The sequence below is a fragment of the Erinaceus europaeus genome, chromosome 9, assembly GCF_950295315.1.
Source record: "Erinaceus europaeus chromosome 9, mEriEur2.1, whole genome shotgun sequence".
Lineage (NCBI taxonomy): Eukaryota > Metazoa > Chordata > Mammalia > Eulipotyphla > Erinaceidae > Erinaceus > Erinaceus europaeus.
In genome coordinates this window covers 47,273,180-47,285,674 of record NC_080170.1, presented here as the reverse complement: position 1 = coordinate 47,285,674, position 12,495 = coordinate 47,273,180, and the positions used below count along the sequence as shown (strand labels likewise).

The 12,495-nt window shown below is 47.3% G+C and overlaps 1 protein-coding gene across 1 annotated transcript in view; it reads right to left on the bottom strand.

Moving 5' to 3' along the window:
* Positions 1–3,779: 3,779 nt before the first annotated feature.
* The window catches only part of C9H1orf21 (chromosome 9 C1orf21 homolog), a 174,982-nt gene continuing 166,266 nt past the window's right edge, over positions 3,780–12,495 (bottom strand). Inside the window, exon 6 of the mRNA XM_060197823.1 lies at positions 3,780–12,060. Within this exon, the coding sequence (XP_060053806.1) occupies positions 12,022–12,060 (39 nt within the window). The 3' untranslated portion in view covers positions 3,780–12,021. The remainder of the gene's footprint in view (positions 12,061–12,495) is intronic.

Sequence of the window (12,495 nt, the reverse complement as noted above, 5' to 3'; positions counted from 1 at the left end):
AGATAGAGCACATATGCACATGTATCCATAATTAGTGGAAAATATAGACCTTAAAGTAAAAGCGCACAGTAGCTTACAGTGACTCACTAAGTGCATCTCCCCAGAGCCCTGCCCCACTAGGGAAAGAGAGAGACAGGCTGAGAGTATAGATCGACCTGCCAATGCCCATGTCCAATGGTGAAGCAATTACAGAAGCCAGACCTTCCACCTTCTGCACCCCATAATTATCCTGGGTCCATACTCCCAAAGAGGTAGATAAAGAATAGTAAAGTCTCCGATGGAGGGGATGGGAAGCAGCACTCCAGTGGTGGGAATTGTGGGGAATTGTACCCCTCTTATTCAATGGAATTGATCATAATTAAATCAATAAAGTGTGGGTTGGGCGTGGGAGGCTGTGTACTTGTTTAAGAGTACACCTGGGGTGGGGGGGCGGGCGGTAGCACATCGGGTTAAGCGCACATTGTGCAAAGCACACCAACTGGAGTGAAAGTCTAAACTCATCTGGTAAAGAACGGACTACAAAAGCTGGAAAAGGACAAGAGACTGGTTCACTTTAATGATGGTGTTTTTGGTCAATATCAGGATATCCCATCATCTGGGGCTCTAGTCAGAGAATCCTTGGATTTTCACATAGATATGATGGGTCTAGACATCTAATAGATTCCTCTCTCCACCATCACTGGTCACTTCCATTGGGAACATCATCATAAGCTCTCTGTGGGCCTCTCCAGGACCTTGCCGTCACTAATATTAGCAATGGTAGGGAGTGCCTCACTCTCCAAAGGGAGGCTGGGTCAGCCTACTCCACCACTGGAGGAAAACTGGCCCTGAAGTGAGTGCAGCCTAGAATGTTCCTAGGCTGTGACTATGGACTGTGACCTCAGACTGACAGGGACTAGGAGGTTGTACAGACTCCTGTGCTAAATATGAATATACATGGGCTCTGGGTCAGATTGATATGATAAACAGTTAGTTGTATTTATATATTTCTTTGAGTTTGGTATCTACTCTCTGCCCTAATCCAGCTTTCTAACCCTATTCTCAACTCTGACACCATCTTCTCAGACAATGTTTTTAGGTGACCTGCATATTAGCTACCAAGCTCAAGCAAAAATTACTAAAGCCATGTACCCCTAGGAACATATCTAAAATACACTTCCTCACGTCTTTTTTTTTGGGGGGGGAAGAACTAAAAATGTTTTTTATTCACATTTGACATGGATATAACATGAGATTGAATCCTAAAATATTTACTGAAATGAATCAGGGATTTTACCAAGAATACAGGAGAAATTACATGCACAATTCAGTTGTAATTCCCCATAATAGCAATAAGAAATTGAAATTTAAAATACAATATAATTTAAAAGAACATAAAATTATGCAACAATGAAATGAATTTGAAAAAAACAAGAAAAATATAATGAAAAGTGAAAACTACTGTTGAGAGGAATTAAAAAGATATGAATAAGTTTAAATATCATACCTCATTTATAGAGCAGAATTAAAGGGGGTTGGGTGGTAGCGAAGCGGGCTAAGTGCACATGGCGCGAAGCGCAAGGACCAGTGTAAGGATCCTGGTTCCAGGCCCCTGCTCCCCACCTGCAGCGGAGGTCGCTTAACAAGCAGTGAAGCAGGTCTGCAGATGTCTATCTTTCTTTTCTCCTCTCTGTCTCGCCTCCTCTCTCCACACTTCCTCACTTCTATCCACCCTAAGATCCAACTGTCACCTTCTCTATTCCTACTTTTTGGTTCTTGTTTATTAAGGATTTTGTCCTGCTCTACATCTTACTGTCTTTCAGCCACGAAGCTGCAGATGCTACTGTGATTCCATCTTGTCCTCCTCAGCAAATGACTTTACTAACGTGCCACTCGACCTGACCTCTCTAGAGTCCTACCCCACTAGGGAAAGATAGACACAGGCTGGAGGTATGGATGGACCTGCTAATGCCCATGTCCGGTGGAGAAGCAGTTACAGAAGCCAGAACTCCAACCTTTTGCACCCCATAAAAATTGGGGGAGAGAAGGTGGTAGCACATTTGGTTAAGCATTCACATTACAGTACGCAAGGACCCAGGTTCAAGCTCCTGGCCCCCACCTGCAGGGGGAACGGCTTCGTAAGTGGTGAAACAGTGCATCAGGTGTCTCTCTCCCTCTCTATTTCCCCCCTTCCAATTTCTTTATGGCTGTATCCACTAATAAAGAAAGGGGGTCAGGCAGTAGTGCAGTGGGTTAATCGCATGTGATAAGAAGTGCAAGGACCTGCACAGGGATCCCAGTTCGAGTCCCTCTCCCCACCTGCAGGGGGGGGGTCACTTTACAAGCGGTGAAGCAGGTCTGCAGGTGTCTATCTTTCTCTACCCCTCTCTGTCTCCCCTCCTCTCTCCATTTCTCTCTGTCCTGTCCAACAACAATGACATCAATAACAATAATAACCACAATGATAAAACAACAAGGGCAACAAAAGGGAAAAAAATAGCCTTCAGGAGCAGTGGATTCACGGTGCAAGCACGAGCCCCAGCAATAACCCTGGAGGCAATAAATAAGTAAATAAATACAAAAATTTTTTTGGCCCATACTCCCAGAGAAGGAGAAATGTTAGGGAAGGTGGCCAGAGGGCACTAAACTTCAGCTCTTTCATGACCCAGAGAGACAAAAGGGAAAAAAGTAAGGCCATTTGGAAGTAGTAACAGGTGTAGGTGTGATTTAGAAAGGAAAAGAAGGCAGGTCCATAGAAAAAGAGGCAGATGTATATAAATATAGATAGTTATTGATAGTCAACCCATATCTGCGACCTTGGGAGAAACACTGCAGTTTCCAATAGAAGAAATGGGGACACAGGACTCTGATGGTAAGACTGGTGTGGAATTATGCTCTTGTCATAATTTTATTTGTCAATATTAAGTCACTAAAAAAAATATATCCCGTCTGTGATCTGAGGCAAGAGCCTAAGTGCCCTTGGCACCAGGATACCTCTCCATCCACACAAAGACCAGAGTCTCTGCCAGACAAAGGGGGTGAAGGTGATTTAATTTAAACCTTCCTGCCTTCTTCTGGGCAAAGGCCTGGGAGCTGAGTGAGTGATCGAATAGATAAACCTTTGTCTAGGAATTGGATTTTCATGGAGAAGGAAAGGGATCTCTCCTTCCCACCTCCCCATACCTCCCGACCCACAACCAAAAAGCTGCTTTTGTCTGGCACTGACACAGAGGCCCCATTGGGATTCCAGTCAGAACACAAGCAACCGATGTGCCTGAGGGCTCCAATCCGGGGTTGTCATTGATAGGACAGCTTTGGAGAAGCACAAAGACTGGGGAAGTTGTTCTACCACTTCTGGATCCTGGGTTAGTAGTTGGGCTGTCTGTGCATTGGCTGTTCACTGGTTCTTTAGTGCCCCTGATGAGTCAGGGAACCACTAGGACCAGGGGCATGTCAGGGAACCAGAGAAGACCACAGCAGTGATGCCCAGTAAGGAGGCAAGTGATTGAAATCCCACCCCAGGGTGGCTGCTCCTCCTTGAAAGGCCTGGGTGACAGCGATTCCCAAACTCCTCGGCTTCTTCATGTGCAAGCTGGCTGCCACACCCACCCCGAAGAAGCATCCAGAGTGCTGCAACTGCAAGGAGAAGCCCATCTATATAGATTACAAGGGAGCAGAGAGAGAGGGTAAAGCAGGGTAACAACACCTCCTCTTTCACAGGCCTTTATAATACATCCCCGCCATACCAGAAACAAAGGAAAATATTAAAAACAACAACAAACAAACCAGGAAGCCAGGTCAACTGTTAAAAATCATTTAATAGAAAGTCCCATGTCAAAATGTAACAATAAACAAAAATACACATGTATAAATATGTAGGTATCATTAGACCTGTACACTTTCTCAGACCCTCTGCCAAACGGAACAGAATCATTGGTACATTTGGTGCTCAAACCAAAATGAATAGTCAGGCAAACTGACCCCACTGGTCACTTTGTGGGTGGGGCAACATTGTGGCGGCACTTTGGGGGTTCAAAGACCTCTTATGACAGGATAGCTGGGGGACTGCCAAATGTCCTTTACTGCAGGTCCAGTGATGGGAAGGGAATCCCCATCACTGGGTCTGGGCAGGTGCCTTCTCTTCTGAGCACCTGCAGCCATGGGGGAGGGGAGGTGTAGCTCTGCTGGGTGGACTTTGGGGGAACTGATATTGACTTTGACCCATGACCCTTGAGTGTTCATCTCCCAGGCTAGAAACCCCCCTGGGGGTCTGACTGACAACCTGCTTATCTCCTAGGATGAATGACAGCACAATGACTTGGGAAAGGAACCATCAAGGTGGGTTGTGCCCAAGAGTTTGGAGAAAAACACCAGAACATCAGTTTCTAGAACCTAGTACCATATATATATATGTGTGTGTGTGTGTGTGTGTGTGTGTGTGTGTGTGTGTGTTATGTATATGTATATCAGTGCATTATGTAGTTATATTTATGTGCCCACTGTGTTGGCGCTGGAGTGTAAGGACAGATGCTTTGAACTTATGGAGAACTGGTTTCTGCTGACAGGTGCCTAATGCCTTACAGGACCCAGGTGTAGGCAAAGCATGAAGGAGGAGGGTGTCTGGGACCAGGTCTCCCCTCCTGAAGAACCTTTGCGGTTGCTCGGGAAAGCAACTCCCAGAGTCCCTGCAGACCTGACCGAGGTCTTACTCCTGGGTAAACCAAGGAGGGCAAGTTCCCAGCTTCACAACTCGCAGAGCTCCGGCACCTCCTCCTGGTGGTGGTGAGGAACTGAGTGGGGGGGGTGGTGGTGGTTGGACAAGAGCAGTCATCAGGGAGAGGGTGCCCCACGACACGAATGTTCATACTTCATGGCCACACACAGGGGCAGATGTCAGAGCTGAACTCTTTCCAAGACTGCAGAAGGCTTACACTGCTGTTGGATATTCTAGGCTACACCTGGCGGGGGGGGGGGGAACAGGCAGATGTGGAGGTCTGGCAGAGGGCACCGCAAGGAATGGTGAGGACCCTTTTGGACAGTCTCTCTGATAGGAAAACTACCTTCAGCCTGATTCTTCTGAGGTCTCAGGGCAGCTGCCATCTCTCGGAGCCTTTTCTTTAGCTTTAGAACCATGCCGGCTCACAGCTAGCATTGTCATGCACCGGGTTCTTTCTCCTTTCCTTTTAAAGCTGCATAGTGATATCTCCAGGAGGGGAAGTGAAAAAAATCAAAGCTAAAACCAGTGCTCTGAGTGCTGAATGGGAGATTTGAAGGACTGCTGTCAAGGCTGTTGAGTATTTCCCACTTGCACGATTTGTCTCTGCTTTAAAAAAAAAAAAAAAGGCTTATTTGTATTAAGCATCTCCTTTCTCTGTCAGGACACAGGTGTACAGTGCATATAGTGGGGCTTGGTGACAGGTGTGACCTCACCCAGGGAGAGGCACTGGTGTGGGGGGAGGCCCTTGCCCCATCTGGGGTTCATCTTGGGGCGCACTCTCATCTCAGACGCCAGACCACTGGCTCCTAGGACATATTTTTAGGTTGGGGGATGGACCCGAGGTCAGGATGACCCAGGTCAACTCAGTCTGTCTCTACAGCAAAAGTGGTACAACTGTAAGCCCAGGAATCAGAGGAGCATGGGCGGGACACATGGGCCACATCATGCCAGCAGCAGCTGCGCACATGCACGGGGCCCACACCTATCTCTTTGGGAGACCTCATTGGGACCTCAGCATCAGAGGGCAGGGACTCTATCTTTCCTTGTGTCTCATACTTGAGGGATGTGGGGACCCTCTGGGAGGTCAGGACTGCCTTAGCTCTACCTACTGCTCTTCCCTCCCCCATCCCTGACAGCTCCTGAGGTGTCCTCCACCTGGAAGGCCCTTCGCACCATCCCCTGACAAACTGGGGCTGGGCTGTCATCTCATTTGGAAACTCCCATTTCCAAAATCAGGCTAGCAGACTCCCATAGGCACCCCAGAACCCCTGCAGTGGCCCTTTCCCAGGCCACCCCCGCCCCGTCACCGCCCCAATGATGGGTACCTTCAGGGTGGGTGTCAGACATGGCCTGCTGGGTGGACAAGTCTATGGCTCCCCAGGGGACCATGTTAAAGTTGCTACCTCTGGATTTGCCCCCACAAACACCCCAGAGGCATATGCTGCAGTTGGAACCCGTGTTGCAGAGAATGGCAGCATCAAGGCCACGGGGAACAGGGGAGAATTTGGGAAGAGTTGTGGGCAGTCCTGGTTGAGCCCAGGGATGCGGTTCCTACTGATGGTGGAAAGGTGCAGCCCTAGTGCCCAGGCTGGAGGCTCAAAGCTCAAAGGAGTTGCAGGCAGGGCACTGGGTTGGGGGTGAGGGATACAAGGCCTGGCTTCAGTAGAACTCAAAAGTCAGCCACTTAAGTTCAATGCAGACTTGCCTCAGAACTAACACAAGCATTTCCTGCTTGGGAATTATACTAACACTTCTTTAGACATGACTTCTGAGATTACAGAAAGGCAAATATAGGACTTCCTTGAGTGGTAAAGTAGATGTATTTCTGTTTGCCATGTAGTGTGTGTGTGTGTGTGTGTGTGTGTTTGTGTTTGTGTGTGTATTAAAGAAATAAATCCAGATTTAGAGTCCTAAAAAGGGGTTTGTCTGGTTCTGTTCCAGGGAAACAAATACAAAAATGCTTTTCTGGGATGAGCTTACATTTTGCTTCAAGCACAAATGCTGGCTTGAAATCTGTGCTGAAATGCACCTTGACTGTTGCAGGCCATAGTCCCCGAAGATGTGGGCTGACATCTGGAACCCAGGGCCTGATTCACAGTTTCTGGGTCTAGAACCAAGCCCTCCAGGGCTCTCAAGATTCATAAGGCAGCTCTGGCTGAGTTCACGGTGCTCTTTGTACTGCCTCTAATCCTTACTCAGTTAAGTTCAAAGTCTTGAGCTAAAAATAATCACTGGGGAGGGCAGAAGAGAGTTCAGGGGAGGGCAGACAAAATTAACATAGGGCCTTCAGCTCAGGGCTGAATCTCTCTGAATTAAGCAATTTCTCTGGCTCCCAAGAGACAAGTGTTGTGTCATGCATCACCTGGAAGGAATCTGACAGCTGCCAGGTTAGAAAGAGGCAGGCGAGTTTGCAAAGGAAACCCAGAGTGTCCCCTTTCTACAAGTAGAAAGCTACTCTCTCAAGCTAAGTGAGGGCAGGGGTGGACTCCCTCAAGCACTGGAATAGCTGCGGTGGAGACAGGGCTGTCTCCAGAGAAGCAGAGAGAAATTGGGGCGAGGGGAGGTGTCTGCTGTCCTAGGAACAGGTGATTTAAATAATAACTCAAGTCACGCATGACCATCCCAAACGGGTCAGGCCTCAAAAGAGATTCACCTTGAGTGTCAGGTCTTGGGTCCAAAGATCTAAGAGTTATATCAAGCCCATGCCTCACAAGAGTTCGGGTGTGGGCGGGCAGGACAGGCACCAACCATCATCTTTCCCCTTTGGAGATCAGATTCTTTCACCCTTCACTGTCCTCATCCACAGATGAGGACATAACCCCTGTGGGAGGAAGTCTGGCGCTCACTGGCACTCACCCACATTGTTCCCTATTTCTTCTCCAGACATGGAAAGGAGTCCAAGGGGATGGGACAAGCACTTCCTTCTGGGTCTTGTGGTCCCCTTGGCTGGTGGAGCTCATCAGACATGGGAGGCCCAGGTACAATACTCCCCATGTGGAGACCAAGCTGGTGATGAGCCAAAGGAGGGTTGTAGAAGGCAAGTCCTCCCAAAGGGTTGTTTTCACAGTGTTGCAAAGGGCAGAGTGATCATAAAAAAAAAAAAAGAAAGAAAGAAAAGGTGGGGTCTATTTTAATGGCATTTTTCTTTCCCTCACCATGGGCAATGATGCTGGAGAGACGACACACCCCGACATGGCTGCAATGAGGTGAACAGACAAAGAGTTCCTTTAAGAAGTGAGTGCGGCACAAGACAATGATTAAAAGTCCAGCAACCTCTGGCACTCAGTGAGTAGGATCATAATGGGCAGTTTCCTTTCCTCTTTCCCCAAGATTAGATTTGATTCCAGCCAAGGTACTAGAGTCTCTTGAAAAACATGTGGCAATGCCAGCTGAAACCCAAGGCTTGTCACAAAAGCAAATTTTTCCACCCACAGCCTCACTTTCTGCCACTGTGTTCTGACCCTTTTCCAGAGACATACAAAAGGCAACTCAAGTCAAGGCCTTTTTTTTTTTTCTTTACTTTCTTTCTCCTTTTTGCAAAAATAGGTCCATTCATCAGAAGAGGCAGTTTATAGACCTCATTCATGAGATTCCAAAGGTTCTTTGCAGGGATTTTGTGGTGTGGAAGCCCACGACCTCCCAGCTTCACATAAACTCAGGGAGTCCAGAAACCACAGAGATGTTGAGAACCACAGAGCTTGCTGGAAAGCACCTCTTCATTACGTCCTTCAGTCAATACATACTCCCTCACCCTGAACAGCCTTATTTCCCACTGGGGGGCTGAGCAACTTAACCAAAGTTTTAACTTCTGAGAGGCTCTAAGAAATAAAGTTCTGAAAATGCCTTTCAGAGGGAAAAGAGTGTGAAAGGCAGATTAAAAAAAAAACAAGAAAAAAACCATCTATTTTTATGAGAGGTTGAGAGAGAACAGAGTACTATCTAGTTTTGGCAATATAGCGGTTCCGGGGATCAAACCCAAGGCCTCAGACAAGCAAGTCTTGTGCTTCTAGTGCTATCTTTTCAGCCCAAACTGAGGTAAAGAGTCCATGCTCCTGGGAATCCTACCAAAGTCTAAGCAGGAGTGCAGTCAATAGAACTACCTTCTCCACAGGTTTTTTTTTTTTTTGAGGCAAAATTTCCAAGAGTATGTATAAGCCTTGCTTTTAACAGGCCTATGAGAATGTCTGGTCCTAAGAAATAAGTGTTGATGTGATTGGAAGGATTTGAAGTACAACTCAAACCAGAGTGAATACATCTGCATATAGCCTGGTACCAGGGCCCTCAGGAGGCACACGTGGCAGTTTCAGCCCTGACACTCGAAGGGCAGCTGGTGCCAGTGCAAAGAAGGAAGGAACACAGGGTTCTCCTCTGTCAGTTCACCTCTGACCTGGGTCATTCAAGTCTGCCTTGGCCCAAGGCTCTACAGATGAGAGACCTGTGGACCAGCAGCCTGTTTCTGAGGACTGGCCTAGTTTTCTCATCTCTGTGCTGTGGACTTTCATTATTAGGAAATAAACCACACTCCCTCTGAGCTCCAGCCTGGGGTCAAGAGAAATCAGCTTTTTGGAGGTTCTCTGTCACTCACATGCGTGGCCTTGGGTTATGACAGTGGAACTCCAGCCTGAGCACTGGCCGGCCCAAGGCTGCACACACAACTGCATTTTGACAGGCCCAGCTGGAAGCACAGAAGGCTGTGGCGGTCCAGCTGTTAAGTCCTGTGCACTGAGGCCCCACCCTATAGCTGGACTGTTGCTTGCATTCAACCATCCAACAAGATTCCATCAGCCTTCTCTGTTATTGTTTCTTTCTCTGTCCATCCTAACCCCCCCACCATCTTCTACCTCTAGTCACCAGACCATTTCCTTCTCTCCCTCCTTCCATCTCTCTGAGTCCTCAGAGATCACTCCTAGCAAAACACTAGCTCAGCTCTTTCCTTTGCATCTGAAATAAATCTGTTTAATGTGCAGACATACAAGGGAACAACAAGCAAGTTACATTTTTTTTCCCTTTCAACTCTGTCAGGAGGCATGGAAAATACAAATGCAAATCATTTGATGATTTTATGGTTAAAACCAACAAACAGAAAACAGTTTTGAGTGTTGTTCACATGATACATTTATGCCAACCTGCTCAGCCACTACTCTGATCTACCTCATGCTTGCGGACGGAACTTGCTTGCACACTCCAACGCTGGCCAGCATTATACACAGGGTTGGAGGAAGGACAGGTGAAAGGCCACTGGTTTCCTGGTTTTATTAAACACTCCAAAGGCAGCTTCCCAAAAGACATGTTGCTGTGTGTGCATGGGTATTAGGTCACAGTGACCCGAGGGACAATTAGGAGGAGAGATGAGCATGTTTCATTGTGGGAGGAGTAGAGCTTTCTGGGAAGTCAGATGGAAGATACCAGTGTTGTCTTCATTTGTACCCAATAAGTACAAGAAATCCCAGGCCAGTGTCACCCACGTCCCAACAGACAGTCTCCAAGCTGGAGGTGGGGTTCAGCACTTCCTTTACAGAGAAGGGAAGGAAAGCTATTTCTAACCCTTGTTCCTTGACCCCTACCTCCCCCCCCCCCCAAATGAGAGGGAACTTAAAGAACCCATGGCAACTTGACTCTGCCTGCATTTTTCTGCTAGAAGTAGGATAAAAAGCCTTGCATGTTGGCTGAGTCTCTATTTATGTAACAATCACAGCTGCCCTTTGAAATAGCTGCTGCTGGCTGAAAGAACGAAGAGTTTTGTTGGGAACCTTTTAGTACATTTTTCTATAGCCCTTGACAGAGTTTCTGTCCCTTCCCCATGGAATCCAGGTCTGAAAGGAGACAGGTGAGGAAATTCACCAGTACCAAGGGGTTTGCCAGTGCCCTGAATGGATCTGATCATCAAGGCTCATCTTTTTCAGCAAAGAGAAGTCACCTTCCCGGAATCCTTGGAGGCAACTGAGCTGTGAATGCAGCTGCACTTGTCAACTCTCTACTGCAGTGTGTCCTCAGGCCCTTCACCTCCACAGCCCACAAGACATTGACAAAGCCCGTCTGAATCTTTATGAGACACCCCAAAACCTGGACAGCCGGTGTGGCCCCAAACAAGGTACTCTCCCCACCCTGAAGTCCCAAAGAGAACACTCGTCAAAGCTATCAGACGCATTAAAAAAATACAAATTCGTTGCTATTTACTTGTGACAACATTTGTTAAAAATATTACTTTTTTTTTTTTTTGTCTCTAGGAAGAGAAGCTTCTCTTCATAGAATAATATGGAAAAATAAACTCTACCAAAGCCACAGCTGACATTCCCCACCACTACCTGGGACTTTGGCTTCTGCATCTCCAAACAGCATCACTGAGAGGGGAGAGGGCACCAGGACTGAGAGAGATGGCTTATTTGCTCATGAAAGGAAAGGCAGCAGGCTGGGGTGAGGCCCTCCTGAGTGCCAGGAGGATTCCTCTCATCTCTTCTGACAGCTCACAGCCGCTGCTCACGCTGGGGAGATCACTAGAGGAAGGCCTGGTCATCCTCTGGGAGGAGGGCTTCTCTTCCACACCCAGGCTCATGGTTAGACACTGAACTGGATGAATGGGAGAAGACAAGGATACATAAAAACAGTAAAATGTTTATTTCCTTAGAAAAAAAAAAAGTAGGGCAATGATTGTGATCACACTTCCATTTGCATCTGAGCAAAAGCCAAAGTTGCAAGCTCAATCTTCATTAAGAGACCTATGAGGGGAAGCCACCTGCTGCCCAGGCCTGTGTCACTTCCAGGAGTCAGGTGACAGCAGGCCTGGTGTGGACAAGAGCTTCTCTCTGTCTTCTCAGTAGAGAAACAAGACTCGCCAGGCAGCCGTCCCCTCTGCAAAGCTCAGCCTGGCCAGTGAGAAGCCAGGCTCTGGATGCTCAGGGGACAGAGGGAGGAGGGAAGCAGGGAGGGTGGTCTTAGAAGTGGAACCAGTCTAGAATGGAAGTCTGATATCTGAGTTCACCACTACCTTATCTTATCGAAAATAAGTTCTGTAAAACCAACAGTATCTTTCAGGTGAGACCGCAGGCTTCTGCTGCATACCGGGGCACAAGAGAATTGAAAAGTCGCAACGAGTTTTATGTAGCAGCAACAAAAAAAGTTCGAGAACGGTTTGTTGTTTGTTTCTAGCATTATTCCTTTGCAAGTTCATTAAGAAACACTGTAATTGAATGGGGCATACACTATGAAACGATCTTCTTTCTGTGACAGTGCTGTTCGTTGACGAGAACCGACCTTGGCAAAGATTTCAACTGGGGTGTCATCTATTTACACAGTAGTAGCTCCGGGTTTGAGTGGTAGACTTGGTGCTATGTGATATCCTCTTCTTCCGAACAGTAATCTCGACCCTTGGGGGGTTGGCAGAGGGGAGAGAAAAGAATTAACATGAATGAGGAATTCCAGGGGGCTTAACAGCCAGTTAAGCCCACATAATACTAAGCACAAGGATCTAGGTTCGAGATCCCAGCTCCCCACCTGCAGAAGGGGGATTGTTTCACAAGCAGCGAAGCAGGTCTGCAGGTGTCTATCTCCCTTCCTATCTCCCTCTCTCCTTTCAATTTCTTTCTTTCTTTTTTAAGATTTTATTTATTTATTTATTAATGAGAAAGACAGGAAGAGAGAGAAAGAACCAGACATCATTCTGGCACATGTGCTGCCAGGGAACAAACTCAGGACCTCCTGCTTGAGAGTCCAAAGCTCTATCGCTACACCACCCCCTGGACCACTCTCCTTTTAATTTCTTTCTGTCTTATCCGATAAAAAGAAAGAGGGAGTCTGGCAGT